Below are 20,826 nucleotides of genomic sequence, written 5' to 3'. Positions count from 1 at the left end.
GCACCGGACTGTCCGGTGTGCACCGGACTGTCCGGTGCGCCATCGAGCAGACAGCCTCCCAACGGCCACATTTGGTGGTTGGGGCTATAAATACCCCAACCATCCCACCATTCATTGCATCCAAGTTTTCCACTCCCCAACTACTACAAGAGCTCTAGCATTCAATTCTAGACACACCAAAGAGATCAAATCCTCTCCAATTCCACTCAAGCCTTTAGTGACTAGCGAGAGAGATTTGTCGTGTTCTTTTGAGCTCTTGCGCTTGGATCGCTTTCTTTCTTTCTCACTTGTTCTTGTGATCAAAACTCAATTGTAACCAAGGCAAGAGGCACCAATTGTGTGGTGGCCCTTGCGGGGAAGTTTTGTTCCCGTTTGATTGAGAAGAAGAAAAGCTCACTCGGTCCGAGGGACCGTTTGAGAGAGGGAAGGGTTGAAAGAGACCCGGCCTTTGTGGCCTCCTCAACGGGGAGTAGGTTTGCGAGAACCGAACCTCGGTAAAACAAATCCACGTGTCTCACTTGTTTATTCGCTTGCGATTTGTTTTGCACCCTCTCTCTCGGACTCGATTTTATTTCTAACACTAACCCGGCTTGTAGTTGTGTTTATACTTGTAAATTTCAGTTTCGCCCTATTCACCCCCCCCCCCTCTAGGCGACTATCAGTTAGTTAGATCACTTCCATTAGCGCTTACTTTATGTTTAGTCGTAGTAATTAGAAGTGAGGTTAGACACACCTATTATCCTCTTGGTGCTTGCATGCACCTTTGTATTAGACCTATGCAAGGAGGGGCTTGTAATCTTGCGAGATCACACCAACTATGTTTGCGAGATCACACCAACGATAAATAGCTGCATAGTGCCATGTAGAAGGGCACGATGAAAAGGAGAACTGGAAAAGTTTTGCCTTCGAAGCTATGATTTTTTGCTACCCTTCTTACTTACGAATGTACATCTGCAATAGTTTATGAAGGAAGAGGAGCAATAACAAAAACATGACAGCAATTATTCCCCCTCGTACAATTGCATTGGACCCAAAATTTCTTCTATTTCGATAATCTTCTTCCTCTAAGGAACGAGGGTTTTCTATTGTTAATTGTGTTGCCATCCATTCCTAGATATTAGAAGAGGTGACCAACACTATAGTTACACTGTTCCTTTCATTATTAACCTTCTAAGATCTAACCAATTGCACTTGTATTGTGGCTGTCTAGATTGTACCGAAAGAAATGAGAACCGCGACGGTCAAGATTGGAGATGATAGGGAGCGGTCTGGAAAAGACGGTCTCGAATACCCATGTGCATATGAAAAAGTTTCGAAAGCTATCCTCGGAGTTTACCAACAAAGAGATTGGATCTTACGAGGATACCATTATGAATGGCTCTAATAAAGACGATGACGGAGCATGAGCTTCTCCATACCTCAAAGATATTATTATCTGGAGTTTGTATGTTCTATATTGTTTAAGTTTTTGCTTTTGTTATATTTTTTCGGTTGTGATTTTCCTTTCAAGTCTAGCTAACTAGGTTAGTTGATAGGATCGTAACCTACAGTGCATACCTTTTTTAAGATATAGTAAACACTTAGCAAAATCGTGGGATACATCTAGATAGATATATTGCATAAGTAAACGAAAATCATGGTGCATACCTAGATAGATATATTACATATGTTTTGAAAAGTAAATTTTAGTTGGCCATTTAGTCTAAAATAACTCACATCCTCTTCAATGTCACGATAACCTCCTCTTATATGTACGGTAACTTAGATTTATCATCCTCGCTAGGACATACCCTCACAAGTGGAGTTTTCCTCTTTCCTTGCTAGGACATGGTTAGCATGTTAACCTTAGACATCGTAAGTACGTTAGCATCAACAGCTCAATAGAATGATTTTAAAGAACTTAAGACCCAGGGTGCTAAAAAGGTTTAATTTGCACTGGCTAAGATTATCGCATAAAGTTTTAGAGCCCAATTCAACTACCCATCTTGACCATTCGATCCTTGCACTAGTACCATGCGATGAACGGCTGTGAACCTCAGCCTTGGATGAGCTTGGCGAAAAGTATTTTTAGTATTACAAGATTCATGGTACAAGATAGGTGACATTACAAAATCACCAAAATAAGCGTCTAAAGTCTCACATCTAAAGAACATAACCACTACTCTAAGGCCTCTGTGGCTGTACTGAACATTTGAAAATTTTCACTTGCTGGCAAACCGTTGACATTGATTAAACACCCTACCCGCTGTTTGAATGTTCCTTTCCAGAGCAGCCATGACCCCATAACAAAAGATCCACCACTCTTGGCTTCATACATGTGTACCAATCCAACTTCATACCAGAATATAGCAATCATCACCATACTGAGGCCCAACAAAAGGCTACACGTCATATTGCTTGGCAAAATCATGAATCCTTGGAGGAATGCTTAGTCGCAGTATAATCTAATCACAGAGTCAGCGCCAGCAGTGAACAACCATGGTTGTTTAGGGTGGAACTTGCAGTCCAAAACCCCTGCAAACCAAGAAAAGTGATCAAATATTCACTTGAGATGTCTGGGGAGCAACATAATATGCCTGATTAAGGTATAAATAAAGAAAATCATGATATTTGTATTGCAAAGAATAAAAAACAAGTCCTAGTCTACAATGCCACGAATATCATCTTTGCACTCACAGCAATGCATCTCCAAGAAAAACTAAGATCAACCAATCCAATGAACACGGTCAATCTAGCAGGAAATAAAACCATTTTAACTATGTACTAGTTTCCCACCAAAACAGAACTGTAAATAATGATGTATCCTCATTGTTGGGTTTAAGGCCACTGCAAAAATCATTGAAGCAGTGACATGCATACCTCTTCCATCCGAACTAGAATGGCCACGAAGAATTCCCAATGGTACAATAAGTGGGTTCTGGTTAAGATCAGAATAGACCATTCCATGACATACATAGGCAGTACAATCCTCGGAGGATGAGGCAAAAAGAGGGTACTTTCGGTGAAAGGCAACACTGGTAACATCTTTAGAATGGATCCTGAAATATAGCCAATAAGTTATTAGTATTTGAAAATGAAAAAAGAAAGAGCAAAAATCAAAGACAAGACTGGCAGATAACTGTGGAACTTTTGATATTAATTTGGCACTCATGAGGCGATGGACAAATAATAGATGTTGATGACAATTGTAGAAGTGCAAGCAGTAACCACACCAACAAGGCATCAAAACATATTGCCCATATTTTATAAATATTGCACACATTTATCAAAATATTAATTTGGCATAAGTCCTAAAAGAAAGTAGGCAGAAAAATTAAGACAGTGGAATACATTAGACCATGAGCGATCTAATATATTTAAATATATAGTAGAACGCATGAAAATCAAGTTGCATCTAAATAATGATTTCCATTATGTCTCCAGGGAAGCAGACTTCCAGCATCAGTATTAGTACGATTTTTCATATAACACGCAGATAATTTAAGATTGCTTATAATGGTAACCTTGTGTCATGGACCTTCGGTCCATGAGGATAGCTGTCTTCTCCGGCGAGGTTATACCCCTCTGCCGCAGGCTTGGTTCTAGGGTAGCAGCCCTAGGCGCTTGAGAGGGTCATTGCAAGGGAGAGAGATTGGTTTGATAATGATCTTGCTTGATTTATTCCCTGCTGCCATGCGGCTTATAAATAGCCCTATGGCTAACCAACTTCTCCTACAAACTCTCAACTAACTCCTACTTTCTTGGACTTATCTGATGCTAACCAACTCTCCACAATTCTCTCATCTCAATCTTATTCTCTAGCCTTATCCCAGCTCATCTCAATCTTATTCTCTAGCCTTATCCCAGCCTGGCTGTTGCCTCTCGCTCCCTATGATGCCCATGACAGTAGGATGTCATGGGCATCATAGGGAGCGAGAGGCAACAGCCAGGCTGGGATAAGGCTAGAGAATAAGATTGAGATGAGCTGGGATAAGGCTAGAGAATAAGATTGAGATGAGAGAATTGTGGAGAGTTGGTTAGCATCAGATAAGTCCAAGAAAGTAGGAGTTAGTTGAGAGTTTGTAGGAGAAGTTGGTTAGCCATAGGGCTATTTATAAGCCGCATGGCAGCAGGGAATAAATCAAGCAAGATCATTATCAAACCAATCTCTCTCCCTTGCAATGACCCTCTCAAGCGCCTAGGGCTGCTACCCTAGAACCAAGCCTGCGGCAGAGGGGTATAACCTCGCCGGAGAAGACAGCTATCCTCATGGACCGAAGGTCCATGACACCTGGTATCAGCTCCAGGTTATCCTCACCACCACCAGCCGCCCATCCCTCACCACCACCAGCCGCCGCGCCATATGCCGCCGCAACGACCTCCCACCCGCCCTCTCCAACTCTAGATGCATTCACTCGACTCGAAGAAAAGTGGGATCAATTCGTTGTGATGTTCCACCGCTACAAGGAGAAGACAGAGAAGGAACTCCAAGCAGCGGTGCGGCTTCAGGCGGCAGCGCGAGGGTTCCTGGCACGCCGCCAGGTACAGTCCCTTCGTGGGGAGAAGCACCTTGCTGTGGCCTCCAGGGCCACCCCATGGCCGTCATCACATGAGCAGGTCGTGGTGCGCCTGCAAGCCGCAGTGCGCGGCTTCCTTGTTAGGCAGGCGGTGCGGAAGCTACACTTGCTGATCAGCTCATCGCTGCACCAACTCGCAGCCTGCGCGCCCAACCACCAGGTCTCGTCTATACTTTTTGAACCCCCTGCAGAAGTCGAGATCTGGGTATGCAGTCCCCCTGCACGGCCAAAGAGGGTCGTCTCCTTCATTCGAGCAACTGCCTTGGTGCTGGACAGACCCAACATAAGAACGGGCTGGTTCCTCCTTCACCTTTCATCCAACGTGAAGTCCGCAGTTCAGCTCTTTCCTTGGGATCCAGGAGGACATAGCAGCAGTTCAAATTTATATTTTAGTTCCACAATTATTTTGTATTTTCGTCTTAAATAATAAAGGTAAGCCGAGATGTAAAAGGCTTAACCTTAAGTCGTGTCAGGTAAGTCTATGGCAGCTCGAGGACGAGCTGGTCCTCAAGGGAGGGGGAGATGTCATGGGCATCATAGGGAGCGAGAGGCAACAGCCAGGCTGGGATAAGGCTAGAGAATAAGATTGAGATGAGCTGGGATAAGGCTAGAGAATAAGATTGAGATGAGAGAATTGTGGAGAGTTGGTTAGCATCAGATAAGTCCAAGAAAGTAGGAGTTAGTTGAGAGTTTGTAGGAGAAGTTGGTTAGCCATAGGGCTATTTATAAGCCGCATGGCAGCAGGGAATAAATCAAGCAAGATCATTATCAAACCAATCTCTCTCCCTTGCAATGACCCTCTCAAGCGCCTAGGGCTGCTACCCTAGAACCAAGCCTGCGGCAGAGGGGTATAACCTCGCCGGAGAAGACAGCTATCCTCATGGACCGAAGGTCCATGACACCTTGGCAATGCAATATGTAGATCATGAAAAGGTACTTGTCCTTTTTATTTTCAAAAAGGGATTGAAATAAGATAAGGACCATACTTTAGAGTCTTGTATGGTCTGGTAGATAGATCAGTATCAAACCAGCATAATTTTCCATCTCTGCTTCCGACAATAACATTATCACCTACAAAAGAAACATGAAGTAATCACAATACTTACACAACCAATATTGATATCTTGCTACAATCAATTTGAAGCAAGTCGTTAGAAGATTTCAAAATTCACAACAAGGTGACTGTGACCTACCACCAGGATGAATCGAGATGGAGGAAATCTCGCGAAGACCTGACTCCAGCTTCTTTACCAACTGCGCTTTTTGGAGATCATAAATCTGAACAAATTTCTTAGTAGCAACAAAGAACATCTTCTGACTTGGATGGAATGTTGCAGCAACAGGAAGGCCTGGCATTTTACGGAAAGGATGGTGCGAGTGCTTTTTCGTGAGCTGATGCAACAATACAGCTCTCGTATCACGTACATTGGAATTAAGGTGTACAATTGAAAGGGGAAATTTGAATCTATGGTAGCATTGGTCCTGAATATTCAATGTGAATATACCTACAAGTGGAGAGGTGCCACACTTGAAAAAAAAGGAAACCGGAACGGATGGAAATAAAACAGAAACAAGACATGATTCATAAAGGATATCAGTTGGCACAACTGTGGTGAAGTAATCTCCCTTGTAATGCCACTCCACATTTGACACGGCCTAAACAAAAAATAAACTAGTAAGCAAAGAAAACAAGTTATTAAGTTCAAAGATAAAAAAAAAGTTAAAATATGAATATCATACCTTTTGATGAACTAAGGTGATCCCATCAAGTTTGTCATGCTTCAACCACCTCACAGCTGGTTTCTTGTCATCTGTTAAATAAAAAAAAAAAGTATTTCAGAAGACTGAAAAGGACGGCAGTACATTGATTGGCTATCAATTCAACACACCAGTGTCATCTTGAAGAGCCATTTCATCAACCTTGAGCAGATCTTTTACCATCGTTTGCATTTCTTCACTCCCCACCTCAGCATTAATAAGTAGTAGGTCATGTCCACTACACCAAATAAAATAAATAATAAGAATACATAAAACTTACATAAAGGAAACATATGCTAGAATATCAAAGGTCTTACACGACAGCAGCAAGAATAGGCCTGTCAGGTGAAGGATTCCAGGCAATATGACGGACATCACCTCCAACATCCCAAACTTTAAGACAGCGACCAGTTTCAACCTCCCAGACACGAATTGTACCATCACAAGAACCTTCAGAAAGAGGCAATTATAACTTAACATTGTCACTCATTTTTATGAAATGCTCTTCTAAAGTGGAGAAACCTTCTCAAGTCAGTTAACCTTATACAATGAAGGTTACCAATAATCTATGTGTACTAAAACAGAACCCCCAAGTTTAATTGTCACTCATTTTTATGAAATGGTCTTCTAAAGTGGAGAAACCTTCTCAAGTCAGTTAACCTTATACAATGAAGGTTACCAATAATCTATGTGTACTAAAACAGAACCCCCAAGTTTAATGCCAACTTAGCAGCTGGCCAGCTGCAACTTTTTAAAAGCAACTTCGATTTACTACTTTTCGCATATCATACTACACAGTTCATAACTCATATAAGAACTATTTGGCTTGATTAAGAAATATCTTGTGAAAGGGCCTCTAGCTGAGTTGGTTAGGTGATCTAAGTAGCACTCCTCAGGTTATGGGTTCGAGTGCCTGTGGGGGCGAAATTTAGACTGAGGTTAAAAAAATCCTCCCGTTTGTCCCACGTCAAAGCACAGGTCTAAAGGCCCAGCCCCGACCTCAGACATTCTCACATGGGCTATGGTGTCACTGTGTATGGGTGGGGTAGGGTTTCAGGAGTTTTCTCGACCAATGTGACGTCTTCTTAATGTAATGCCTGATTGTCTGGGGCTATCTTCTTACCCCCGTAGGTCGAGTTTTTTTTATTAAAAATATCCTAACCACAGGTTTTGCTTAGTAATAGATTATGATACTCTTCACCTCCCTTCTCATGTGGATTAAGACATGTAAGAACAACTCCAAGAGACTATATCCTTCCTAATTACTAGGGATAGAGATTTGGGTAAAAAAATACCCTCCAGCAGCTTCTCTAAATGGATACTCAAAATATAGCCATCTTCTATTCAGATTTTTCGCTAGTCAAAGATAGAAAACAAGAATGGCTCTCTAGAGTGCAAACAAGATATAGAAAAGCTATTGGAGAGTGAAAAGATATAGAAATCAATTTTTATGCAAATGACTCTCCAAATGATAATTTAGAGAGTGCAATTTAAAAAGACTCTTGGAGATACTTATTACCACACTTCTATATGCAACTAAAATGAGCTCTGCATTCTCTACAATCCAAGCTGACCAAAATATAAGTTACTTTCGCAACAAAAAAACCGAGATATAGTTAGTGCTACTGTTCTAAGTCATAAATTACAGTGTATGGAGAAAATATGATGTGAGTACACATTACAGTTCTCATTGACTTAGTTAATATCACCATATTTGAGTATCATAAAGTTCTGTGCACGTATATTCAGATAAATGCAGAAAATAAATAGCAATGGTGCATACCAGATGCAAGCCACTGCCCTGTAATTTCGACCGAAATGGATTTCACAGGACTCATATGGCCCTTGAACTCAAGGTAACAAGTTTTCGGGTATGGCCTCAAATCCTTTTTACTTGGTAACTTGGGCTTGAGTGACTCAGGATCAATATTTATCTGGCATTGTCAAATGATTTGCACAAATTAGAGATAAATAGTCTTTTAAAGCAATAAATGGCATAAAAATAACATAGGGGCTCAACTTACACGCTTTTTGCGGGTTCTAGGGCATAGATAAAGATCTAGACACCGATCAAAACCTTCCCTCAACGCCTTCTCATATGCAGGTACACTTCGAAGGCACTCAAATCTGGTGAAGCGCACAACTCAAAAGTCAAAATGATTTAGATGATATAAGGCAATGGATAATAAAAAGGAAGATAATACCGTTTCGGAATGAACTTTGGGCGATCCTCCTCATACATAAGCTGGTATGAATCTATTTCCTCTTGTGTAGGAATGTATTCAACAGAAGGATTGTATGACTCTTCATGACCTAGATACACCATGAAGAATCAACAGAAAATTATATAGTACATGAGCACCAAGTGAAAACATGTTTCAATAATTTCTCAAAGATTATTATAGAAGTGATTACGCTGAAAAAAATGTCGACATACCTGGTAACTTAGGTTTAGGAGGAGGAATGTAGCTCAAGCCATGCCGCTTATTATCTGTTGTATCAGTTTCATCTCCCCATAATAAATACAAGTTTTGTTCCTCCTTGGGCTTGTCAAACTTTATCCATCCATTGCGAATGGCTCTTACAAGTTTAACAACCTGCCACCAGAATGCATAAGCTCAAGGAGTAATTCAAATAACTCAAGAGTCAAGACGCAATACAATCACCGAGCAGTATAAGAGAAGATCCAAAACAAGCCCTGTGATTACTGACACCATTATGCAGGTGCACATACAAGACTGTGCTGTTCAGACAAAAAAGTAGCACCGCAAAGAATAACAGTATGATAAATAAACTCCCAAATTCACTAGTGAATGCATAATTGAGACATAAAACTTGTGACTGCATAACTAAGTCACCTGCTACTTCCTAAACATGTGATATGATGAGATGCCCTAGGTGGGCTAGTTCATGGTTCATGCAGAGGGATTGAACCAATAAGCAGTGATGTGTCATATCATAGCAATGCGCCCAAATTCCCAAAACAATCGAACTTAACTCTAAATAATTTAGTTAAAATCATTAAGATTAGAAGATATGCTTACAGGTTACAGTGACGTGATAAACAATGAAACAATCTTGTTCCACACTCTCAAACTGTCTATTTCATGGGTCATCTTCCACATCCCTAGCAGCCACCACCTCACTGCCTAAGCAACCAAATATCTTCCAGAAATGTGTGATGACATGTGTGACTACATTCTTTCAAATGTTCTCTTCATGTAGTTCTAGCCTAGGCTACTAATAGACTTGCACTGCCTATGCAGGTGATGCACAAGACACATAGATTGTCGCATAATCAATGTGGCAGGACAACAACAACACAAAGTGTTAAGCCATTGTTGAAGTGTCTTTTATTTTATCAGCTTGGTCCCAGATTTTGAAACATTATAATTACAACATGAAATGTAGATGTAGTATGATGAAATTAAAAGAAAAAAAATAGTAAGAGATAGATAATCATCATAAAAATAATTTAATATTTAACTCATGGCTATTCATTAGATCATTGCATAACACTGCTCAAGGAAAGGATAGACCCAGTGCTGAAAGCTCCCACATGAGTGGGGTCTGTGGAAGGAATAACCGAGGCAAGCCTTACTTCTGCATTTTTGCAGAGAGGCTACATCAAACCTAGGACCTTTGGCTCAGTGGGGAGGCTTCCACCACTGTGCCCGGACTGTCCTTCCATTGCATAACACTGCTCAACGGGATAAAATATTTAAATGAATCTGTATAGATACCTGAGAAGAACTCAATAATAAGACATTCATGATCCAAGCAGTCAGATCCCTTGGAAAAAATTCAAACCAAATAAAAAGAATGGTCTAAAAAAAGGGAGGGATGAGATAAATGATATACCTTCTTCTGCTCCCACTTTGAAGGTACAAATCGCCTCTTTGGCTCAGGGGCATTAGAAAGAGGATGACCTTTATCCTCGTATTCAAACCAATCAACATAATCCTAGGATAAAAGTTAATCAGTATGCCACATCCGTGCAGTATACAAATATGGAGAAAAAAATCATTTAACTGTAAAAGAGCAATCCATTTGCATGAATCTAGATAGCAAAAATTCACTGGCACTATGCATAACGAATTCAAAACTATACAAGTATATATCATGTACAGGTCGATCGGTTATTATCAGTGAAACTAAATTGTAAACAGGCCACATGTCAGCAAGCAATAAGCAACAATTACACATTGTACTTAGGCTAAGGATAGGAGATCTAGTATGAAAGTTTTAACAAAACAACTCACGCAAGTATCCAGTCATTCACAATATAATCCTAGGGTGTTGAATAATCATTTACTTAACATATAAACTTAGCACCATGAGTAATATTTAGCTAAGGATTAAACTTAGCACCTTGAGTAATATTTAGATAAGGATTAAACTTAGCACCTTGACTAATATTTAGATAAGGATTAAACTTAGCACCTTGAGTAATAATTAGATAAGGATTGTAGTACATACTGGATATGGATCAACATTGGTATGTGGAGTCTTTCCCTTTAACAATCTACTAATTATCTTAGCCTCATCCTTTGTAATCTGAACCTCCTCGTCATTATACTCATCATAGATCTTTCTCCTACATTAGGTGAAGAAGAAAAGAAGTTATAAGATTAAGTTAAATGAGCAAAAAAAATAATACCAAATGCAAACAACCAAATGGTATTAGGTATAAGATAAAGAAATTGCATAAGGTAGACAATCAGATGCATCAGCTAACTGGCACAGGGAGATCCAAAATTAACATATTTGAATAATCATGGTTCTCAGAGAAGAAAGATCTATGATGAGTATAGTCTGGAGCACTGAATCAAAGTGACTGTCAATGACTTGCTTAATACAAGTTCTTAGAGAAACTATATATGTACTGAAACGCCATGCAGATAGATTGAACCACATAAACAATGTCCTGTTGTAAGATTTAGGAGTACTGACAGCAATTGAAAGCTTAATTTTTCATATTAAAGTAAATTTAAAATTTTACGGGTAATGTTCTTAGTGGTGATAACCAAAAAGATGATTCAATACAATCAAAATATAAGAATGATGTGTCAATGTATGACACACTAGGATCTAACAAAATACTAAGCCCAATCCCCAAGCAGGATGAGCCTACAAATATTTAGCAACTCTTTGACGTTCATCCTCGCTTCACACAAAACGATCAACCTAGAGCTCCTAAATTTTGACTGTTATATATTTGTTTGCTACTAGTTTATTACTGTACATGTCATAAAGCCAGGTCTAATCCCAGCATTTAAACATTTAGGTCACACAAAACACTGTGATTGGTCCAGGGTGTAAACAAGGATTAAAGCTCAAAATTCATACAGGCCATTGTTGGGTAGGAATGTAGGATGATAATTCAATAACAGAAGCCAGGTCTAATACCAGCATTTAAACATTTAGGTCACACAAACCACTGTAGTTGGTCTAGGGTGTAAACAAGGATTAACACTCAAAATTCATACAGGCCGTTGTTGGGTAGGAATGTAGGATGATAATTCAACAATAGTATCTATTATAGATATCAGTATATCAAGCAAGCTCAGATGAAATTGGCACAGGATATTATCCTAATAATTACAATTAATTTGCTAAAACCAGATTGTAAAAACAGTCCTTAATGACAGAAATCTCATGTATAAACCATGGCCACACTCATCTCCAATTAGCTCATTCTGCTTAGAGATGTTTTAACTCTGCAGTCTCCAGAAACACAAGTTTGGCTACAAATTCATAACACTAACACGCCAAAAATACAAGGGAAAATAACTCTGCAACACCCTAAAATGTGTAAATTGGACATCAGCTGCCAATGTGAACTTCATAAGTTCCAGGACGACTTGTTTATAATATGCTGATGTTGTTTTCCAGCTTACAAATTTTCTGTAAAGTTACCACTGGAGCAAATTATCCCAAATGTCATATTACAAATATATGGCATTATAAATATCTGTCATTACTATGAGGCATTCTCAAAGCATAATCATTCGTCCATTCAAGATTGGTCAGAACTAAAAACAGCTAGTTGAGTGACTGAGCAAGTTCAAGCCTTACCAATTCTTGGCATCATCTGCGTTCCTGAGGTAGGCTTCAATGCGCCCCTCCCTATCACGTTTCTTGATCTTCCTCCCATCGATGTCATACCCAATGTGCTCTTCGTCTTTGTACCACTCAAGAGGCACGTCTCCCACGGTATTCCTTGGCGCCACCTGCAAACAACACGAAAATTAACTCACTTTAACCTCAAATACTCAGAAAACCAAGATAAAAACGGAACAACAAAAGAGTTTGCCAATCAGTAGCTTAAACAACGCAAATGATTCACCTCATCCTCCGAAGAGTCGCTCTCTTCCGCCACCGCAGCCTCGTGGGACTCACCGTCGGAGCCGGAGCCGCTATCCTCAAACGACAACGTCTCCTGCGCACAACACAAAACCACAAAACTTACTCAGAAATAGAACATCGCAAAAAAAAAATCAGGACAAAGGTATAAAAAGAACCTCTCCCACCTCATCGTCGTCCTCGGACCAGACGCCGTCGCTCCACGAAGAGTCGTCAGCGGAGAGGTCGTCGCCCTCGTGCTCGTGCTCTCCGTCGTTGTGACCCATTTTAGGCGTCTGAAGGCTAAGTATTGGCGTGCGGCTGCGTGTGAGAGACTGAGAGGGGAAGGCGAGCAGCGGAGGTAGAGGCGGGGGCTAGGGTTTTAGGCGGCAGGGACTTTCGCTGCGCGTTGCTAACCGGCGAGGGATGGGCCGAGCCACTGGCAAAGAGCAAACAGTTTCCATGACTTTGATAATGGGCCCTCCCCTGTTACGGAAAGAAGACAAACCTCCTCGACTTTTGCATTCGTGCGATTTAGGGGCAGTTTGGTTAAGGAAAAATTCCTAGTATGGCCAGTAACGGACCTAAATTTTTACATAGAGTGTATCGCAATAAAAAATTTATGTACAATTTTATCTAGTGTACATATAATTATATAGTAAATTTGGTAAACAATTTGATATATAGATATAAAGTTTGACACTCAATAAATAAGCATGAAAATTGCATTCATTAAACATAAAGATTGCAATAATACTACTTATCTGGCATGTGCTTCCTCAACGCCATAAAAGTTTCAATTATATCTTCTTCATTCACTTCGAAGAAAATATCCCTCTCGATGTATGTAACAAGACAATCATCCAAAAGACTATCACATGTGTTGTTTCTCAATTTAGTCTTCACCAAACTCATTGCAGAAAATGCTCTTTCAACACTTGATGTCGCCACCGGCAAAAGCAATACCAATTTGAGAAGCAAATAAACCATATCAAACACCTTATGTCTCTTTGTTTCAGCAAGCTTAACCGAGAGGTCCACAAGATTAGGTATGTCTTTGAATCTATCATCTTCTCTTATACCATCAATATAACTGTCAAGTTGCAAGTCAAGTTGTAACAAGTCAGTGCTTGACATGTCATTAGGATAAAAATCAGCTAGCTTTCGTACCTTGTGTGCATGAAAAGAAGCAAAAAAGTTAGAAGGATCCAAGCTGACATACAAGAAAGCAGCTCCATATTAGCCTCACTAAACCGACTATCAAGCTCTAGGCTAATTTGATCAATGACCCCAATATATACTTCTCTTCTGAAGTGGTCATCATTGGTTTGGTTATGAACAAATCGTGATGATCTTCCATAAAGCTTATAATTTCCATCCATAGCAGGAACATGGATATCATGTTTGTTGCAAAATGAAGTGATTCTTTGAAGGAATTGATCCCAACCATCAAGCTTTAATTGTTGCATTCTTATCTTTGCCACATTAACAAGTGAAATTGCATTGATAATATCTTGCTCCCTTCTTTGCAAACACACTGATAAATCATTTGTATATCCAAGAATAACAAACATTAAGTGTGCATCAAAAACAAAGTCAAATGACTCAAATGCTCCAAGCATAGAATGTATCCTTGTCCAATCACTTCTAATTGTAGTATCATCTCCAAGAATCATGAGAATATCTCGGATTACATGATATATAGTAATTATGTTGCATATAGTTTTGTAATAAGAGCCCCATCGAGTCTCACCAGGCCTAGGCAACCCCATCTCTTGATTCAATCCTCTCCCAGTTTCAAGTTCACCACATTCAAGTGATTTCATGAGATTCTCGAGTCTAGCATCTCGAAGCATACCGTGACGCTTACAAGAAACTCCAACGATATTCAATAAAAGAGTTACTTGATCAAAAAACCACACACAATCATTATTTCCCTTGGCAACAAGAACTAGTTGGAGTTGATGTGCAAAACAATGGATATAATAAGCAGAAGGTGACTCTTGCATGATCAATGTTTTCAATCCTTTAATATCACCTCTCATGTTGCTAGCCCCATCATAACCTTGTCCATGAATTCGTGTCAAAGTCAAGCCATGTGAAGGAAACGGGTGACGCCTAAGAGGGGGGTGAATTAGGACTTCTAAAACTTTCACTAAACTAGGCCACAATTAAATCCCTAGAGCAAAACCTATGCAAATAATCAAACTAGAATGTGCAAACTAGGTTTTGGCTAAGTGTTGCTATCTCTACCGCAATGGATAAGTTTCAATCTACACTATATAAGTATGAATACAAGATTGAAACTTAAATGCTTAATATAAATGTGGAATCTTAAAGAGCAAAGTAGAGAAGCAAACTCTCGTGGATGACGCCGGTGTTTTTACCGAGGTATCCGGAACCACGCAAGGTCCCGACTAATCCTCGTTGGTGCCCCTACGCAAAGGGAAGCCCATGCGAGGGCCAAGCACCTCGATCGAGTACCTCCATAGAGTGCCGCGGGCCTTCTCCACACACAAGTGGTGCTACGCTTCCGGCTCCTCTTGGACGCTCCTCGCCGTCTCCACTATCGAGCTTCCGGTCGAAACACCACGGGCCTCGTTCCCTCCGGTACACGGTGGCAGCCGTGACACAAACACGGTTGTCACGGTCTCGCAAGACTCTCACCCCACTCGGTACAATTACAACGGCTCACACAAGAGCCGAGGGGTTGTGAGGTTTATCTAAACTCACTCAACAATCTAGGGTTCACCTAGAGCAAGCGCTAAAGTGGTCTAACTAACCTAAACACTTGACAAAGCACCTACGCTAATCACCGAGTGATTCTATTAAGCACTTGGGTGTAAGAGCACTTGGGAATGTCTACTATATGCCTTGGTATGTTGCTTGGGCTCCCACACCTGGAAATGGCCGGTTGGGGGTGTATTTATAGCCCCCAACATAAATAGAGCTGTTGGAGAAAAGTTGATGCTTCTCTGCGGCACACCGGACATCACACTGTAGCCTGTCCGGTGCGCCTAGCCGTTGCCCTGTCAGAACAAGTGACCGTTGGCGCCGCAGACTTTCCACACCGGATAGTCCGGTCCTTCACACCGGACAGTCCAGTGGTCTTCTCTTCGGGTGCCACCTGGAACTAGCCGTTGGGCTGCGGTTCCCTGGTGCACCGGACAGTCCGGTGTGCCACCGGACAATCCGGTGCTCCACGCACAGACAGTCCGCAGGCAGCACACGCCTTCAATATTGGACCTTTCTTGATCTTCTTAATGTCTTCTTTTGAGGTGTTGCTTTCATCAATCCCTTAGTCCAAGTAATTCTTGCATCCTGTGAACTACAAACATAAACACTAGAGAAACTCATTAGTTCACGGATTGTGTTGATCATCAAACACCAAAACTCAATTAGTCAAATGGCCCCGGGTCCATTTTCCTTACAATCTCCCCCTTTTTGGTGATTGATAACAACACAACCAAAGCAAGCAAATAATATAAGTATTTGAATGAAAATATGCAATCTACTTGCTAGGATGCATGATTGTCCCCACAAATGTGATATTATGGACTTAAGCCTCCCCCCTAACTCCGTAATTCCCTTACTTCCTATTTTGGACCAAATAACCAAAACCACTTGAAGATTTAAAATTTTAAATTGGTGGTGTTTGGTGTTTGATACATTTTTCATTGCTTTGGTCCCTAAACTTCTCCCCCTTTGGCATCAACCACCGAAAAGGAAGACATTAAAAGCATGTAGGAAGTGAATAAGACCTGCCCTCAGAATGAAACACTTGAAGAAATATCAAATGAAAACTCCCCCTAAATGAGTGTTCTCTTTTAGAAAGAAGTTTCTCCCCTTTTTAGAGACGAAGAAATACTCCTCCTGACAGAGATCTTCTACTTAAGAAAAAGCATGTGAAAATTAGAGGTGCAAGACATGATTTGAATAGACTAACTTCCCTTATGCATAGATAACAGAATATGATTGAACCATTTATGCATGTATAGCAACAAGGAAGTATAAGTTATTAAATATAGTCTAACCAAATGTCGGAGAAGACATGTAAATGATGTAAAATGAAGAGGTCTTGGAGATTTGCAGTGGAAGATTATTGTCTTTCTCCGGGGACTTCATTTTCCTTACAATGAGATTATCACAAGAAATAGACTTGAAAGAGGTGTTAGTCTCAAAGTCTTAGATTATAGAGTAATCTCCCCCTGAAAGTGTGCATACAAGTTTTGAATACTTGTAGGAGACATGCACTTTGATTTGATATCAAGAGGGGCAGATTATCCATAATCCAAACTTTGGCACATATAAGTTAAATGATACAAATTGTAATATATAAGCTTTTGATGCATCAGTGTCATTTACTTAGGGATGTTAAATAAGCTATGTGCCGTGCTTAAAATAAACATTTTAAACCATGTAGGTTGCTTAAGGATATGAATTGAAGGCAAGCAATCCTACCATGTGATTTACCTAGTATGCATGCATTGTTAATCTAAAGCAAGTATCAAATGAAATACTAGGCATGAAAGGTAAAACTAGATACAAGAAAGTAGATACGCATATCTAAAAATAAGGAATACAATAAATCTAGTTACCTTAGTCATAGGAGGGGAAATTTGGGTCCAAAATCATTATTAACCTACTTGGCAATAAACTTGATCCAATATGATGTATCCCATGATATACATCCTATCTTTGCCAAGTCTCCAAATTTCCCGAAGACCTTTGGTCTACTCACTCAAACCTTCTTGGTGCTTTTCATGGTTGAAATTATTTCCTTTGGCACCCAGATGCGTTTGGCTCCCTTTCCTTCGTTGGCTTGCTTGTTGGCCTTGATTGCTATCACCTTTCCATTCTTTTTCTTCTTGATCAAATATGGTGTAGCAGTCTTTTTGTCCACCTTTTTTATGTAGGTGTTGGAGATTTTGCTTGATGGCTTTTGCTTGAGCTTTTTCCTTTGCTTATCCCTGGTCATCGCCTTGCATTGGAAAGACTTGTGGCCTTCCATGTGGCATAGCCTACAAATCATAGTTTCTCCCACCATAGGCTTGTTCACTCCTACAGTGGTGTTATCCTGTGGAGGTCGGATTTGTTTGGCTTTGCCTTTCTTGTCATACAAAGCCTTGCCAAGACGAGCCACTTCTTGCCTTAATTGCTCATTTTCCTTTGCAACCTCATCCGAACATGTTTCTATAACAATATTCTCAACAAGAACTTGGTTGCAGGGGTTAGTATCATCAATTAAATCAAAGCAAGAAGTAGAAGCATCCTTTTAAATAATTTCAGGAATTTTAACTAAGGATGCTCCTGGGGTGCTACCAATTTTTTCTAGCTTAGTAGTTAGCTCATCATTGTGTATGCTAAGAATTTCCATTTTCTCTAGCAAATTTTCAATAGTATTTTGGGAGCTAGCTAACTTAGCCTTAAGTTTTTCATTCTTTTTAATAAGGCCATCATCGGTAGCAGTGGATGGAGCACTAGACTCTAATAGCTCAATTTTAGTTGACAACTCACTATTTAAGTTTGCAAAAGTTTTAAATTTTTCTAGCAAACCTTTGTAATCATTTTGGGAGCTAATCAACTTATTTTTCAAGGTTTTAAGTTGAGCTTTTTGCTTAGTGCAAACATCCTGGAAAAATTCAACGGCTTCCGCAAGCTCATCTACAGAGGGCTTTCCCTCACCTTCATCATCACTACTACTTTCATCATTAGAGGATGGAATGTTTTTGTTACCTCTTGCCGTAAGGCATTTGTGTGATGACCGTGATAAGCGTGATGAGGACCGGTGGTTGCGCGTCCTTGGAGGTTCATCTTCACTTGAAGAATCATCCCAAGTTCTAACACTTGTTAGCGCCTTGCCTTTGCTCCTCTCCTTTTTGGGTTTGGCCATAGTTGGACAGCTGTCCCTGAAGTGGCCCTTCTCCCCACATGCGAAGCATCCTCTCTTTCTTTGCTTTTTCATGTCAATGTTAAAGAGAACATCTTCGACCTGCAGGGGCACACCCATTAGATTAATCTTGCGGATCATCCCCATTACCTTTCCGACGCGTCGGATTGTTTCTTCATCCTTGGAGGATGATGTGCATGGTTGATTATCTTCATCATCATCACTTTCTTCTTCTTCCTCTTCTTCACTTGAGGAACTTGGAGTGGGAGCCTTCTTTTTGCCCTTCCTTTCATCACATGCAAAAGCATATGGATTTGAGGAAGTTGGCTCCTCTCTGAAAGTCGCCAAGAGGGGGGTGAATAGGGCGAATCTGAAATTTATAAACTTAAGCACAACTACAAGCCGGGTTAGAGTTAGAAATAAGAACGAGTCCGAGAGGGAGGGCGAAAAACAAATCGTAAGCAAATAAAGCGTGAGACACAAGGATTTGTTTTACCGAGGTTCGGTTCTTGCAAACCTACTCCCCGTTGAGGTGGTCACGAAGACCGGGTCTCTTTCAACCCTTTCCCTCTCTCAAACGGTCACTTAGACCGAGTGAGCTTCTCTTCTCAATCAAACGGAACACAAAGTCCCCGCAAGGACCACCACACAATTGGTGTCTCTTGCCTCGGTTACAATTGAGTTTGTCACAAGAAGAATGAGAAAGAAAAGAAGCAATCCAAGCGCAAGAGCTCAAATGAAAACAAATGTCGCTCTCTCTAGTCACTATTTGATTTGGAGTGATTCCGGACTTGGGAGAGGATTTGATCTCTTTGGGTGTGTCTAGAATTGAATGCTATAGCTCTTGTAATGTGTTGAAGGTGGAAAACTTGGATGCTCTTGAATGTGGGGTGGTTGGGGTATTTATAGCCCCAACCACCAAAATGTGGCCGTTGGAAGGCTGCTGTCGCATGGCGCACCGGACAGTCCGGTGCTCCAGCCACGTCAGCGGGCCGTTGGGTTCTGACCGTTGGAGCTCTGACAGGTGGGGCCTCTGGGCTGTCCGGTGGTGCAGCAGACAGGTCCTGTAGACTGTCCGGTGCGCCAACTGCGCGTGCTCTGACTCTAGCGCGCACTGTAGCGCATTGAATGCGGTTGCAGTCGACCGTTGCGCGCGAAGTAGTCGTTGCTCCGCTGGCACACCGGACAGTCTGGTGTGACACCAGACACTGTCCGGTGCTTCACCGGACAGTTCGGTGAATTATAGCGGAGCGACCTCCCATTTTCCCGAAGGTAGCGAGTTCAGCGTCGAGTGCCCTGGTGCACCGGACAGTCCGGTGCGCCAGACCAGGGTGCCTTTTGGGATATCTTTTGCTCTCTTTGTTTGAACCCTTTCTTGGTCCTTTTATTGGCTTATTGTGAACCTTTGGCACCTGAAAAACTTATAGACTAGGGCAAACTAATTAGTCCAATTATTTGTGTTGGGCAATTCAACCACCAAAATTAATTAGGAAAAAGGTGTAAGCCTAATTCCCTTTCAATCTCCCTCTTTTTGGTGATTGATGCCAACACAAACGAAAGCAAATACAGAAGTGCATAATTGAACTAGTTTGCAAAATGTAAGTGCAAAGGTTTCTTAGAATTGAACCAATAAATATTCTTTTAAGATATGCATGGATTGTTTCTTTATATTTTTAACATTTTGGACCACACTTGCACCACATGTTTGTTTTTGCAAATTCTTTTGTAAATTCTTTTCAAAGTCCTTTTGCAAATAATCAAAGGATAAATGAGTAAGATTTTGCGAAGCATTTTCAAGATTTGAAATTTTCTCCCCCTGTTTCATATGCTTTTTCCTTTGACTAAACAAAACTCCCCCTTAGTGAAATCCTCCTCTTAGTGTTCAAGAGGGTTTTGCAATTTTTGAAGATACTACTTTCTCCCCCTTTTGAACACAATAAGATATCAATTTGAGAATCTTTAATTTAAAATAAAATTAGGTGGTGGTGCGGTCCTTTTGCTTTGGGCTAATACTTTCTCCCCCTTTGGCATGAATCGCCAAAAACGGATACTTGAGTGAAATATAAGCCCTTGTAACTACTTTCTCCCCCTTTGGCGAACAAAATATAAGTGAAGATTATACCAAAGTAGGAGAGTGGCTCGAAGTGACGACGAAGGATGAGTGATTCAATGGAGTGGAGTGGAAGCCTTTGTCTTCGCCGAGGACTCCAATTCCCTTTCAATATACCTATGACTTGGTTTGAAATATATTTGAGAACACATTAGTCATAGTATATA

The 20,826-nt window shown here is 40.7% G+C and overlaps 1 protein-coding gene and 1 pseudogene across 2 annotated transcripts; one reads left to right on the top strand and one right to left on the bottom strand.

Moving 5' to 3' along the window:
• Positions 1-2,051: 2,051 nt before the first annotated feature.
• On the bottom strand, positions 2,052-12,963 carry LOC100382622 (ribosome biogenesis protein BOP1 homolog). Its single transcript, NM_001384191.1, has 17 exons — positions 12,848-12,963; positions 12,664-12,756; positions 12,393-12,547; positions 10,794-10,911; positions 10,176-10,277; positions 8,752-8,911; positions 8,519-8,627; positions 8,339-8,441; positions 8,098-8,248; positions 6,632-6,764; positions 6,446-6,552; positions 6,297-6,367; positions 6,152-6,212; positions 5,750-5,977; positions 5,543-5,627; positions 2,860-3,038; positions 2,052-2,514 (listed from the first exon to the last, which is right to left on the bottom strand). Exons 1-17 carry the CDS (start codon positions 12,944-12,946, stop codon positions 2,429-2,431), a joined length of 2,040 nt encoding a protein of 679 aa, NP_001371120.1. The 5' UTR covers positions 12,947-12,963; the 3' UTR covers positions 2,052-2,428.
• On the top strand, positions 4,165-5,326 carry LOC100273046 (LOC100277727-like pseudogene; annotated as a pseudogene). Its single transcript, NR_148461.1, has one exon. The product of NR_148461.1 is annotated as a protein-like pseudogene (transcript).
• Positions 12,964-20,826: the final 7,863 nt, after the last annotated feature.

The sequence above is a fragment of the Zea mays genome, chromosome 3 (assembly GCF_902167145.1).
Source record: "Zea mays cultivar B73 chromosome 3, Zm-B73-REFERENCE-NAM-5.0, whole genome shotgun sequence".
Classification (NCBI taxonomy): domain Eukaryota; kingdom Viridiplantae; phylum Streptophyta; class Magnoliopsida; order Poales; family Poaceae; genus Zea; species Zea mays.
Note: the sequence above shows the minus strand (reverse complement) of the source record. Positions and strands in the feature narration are given on the sequence as shown.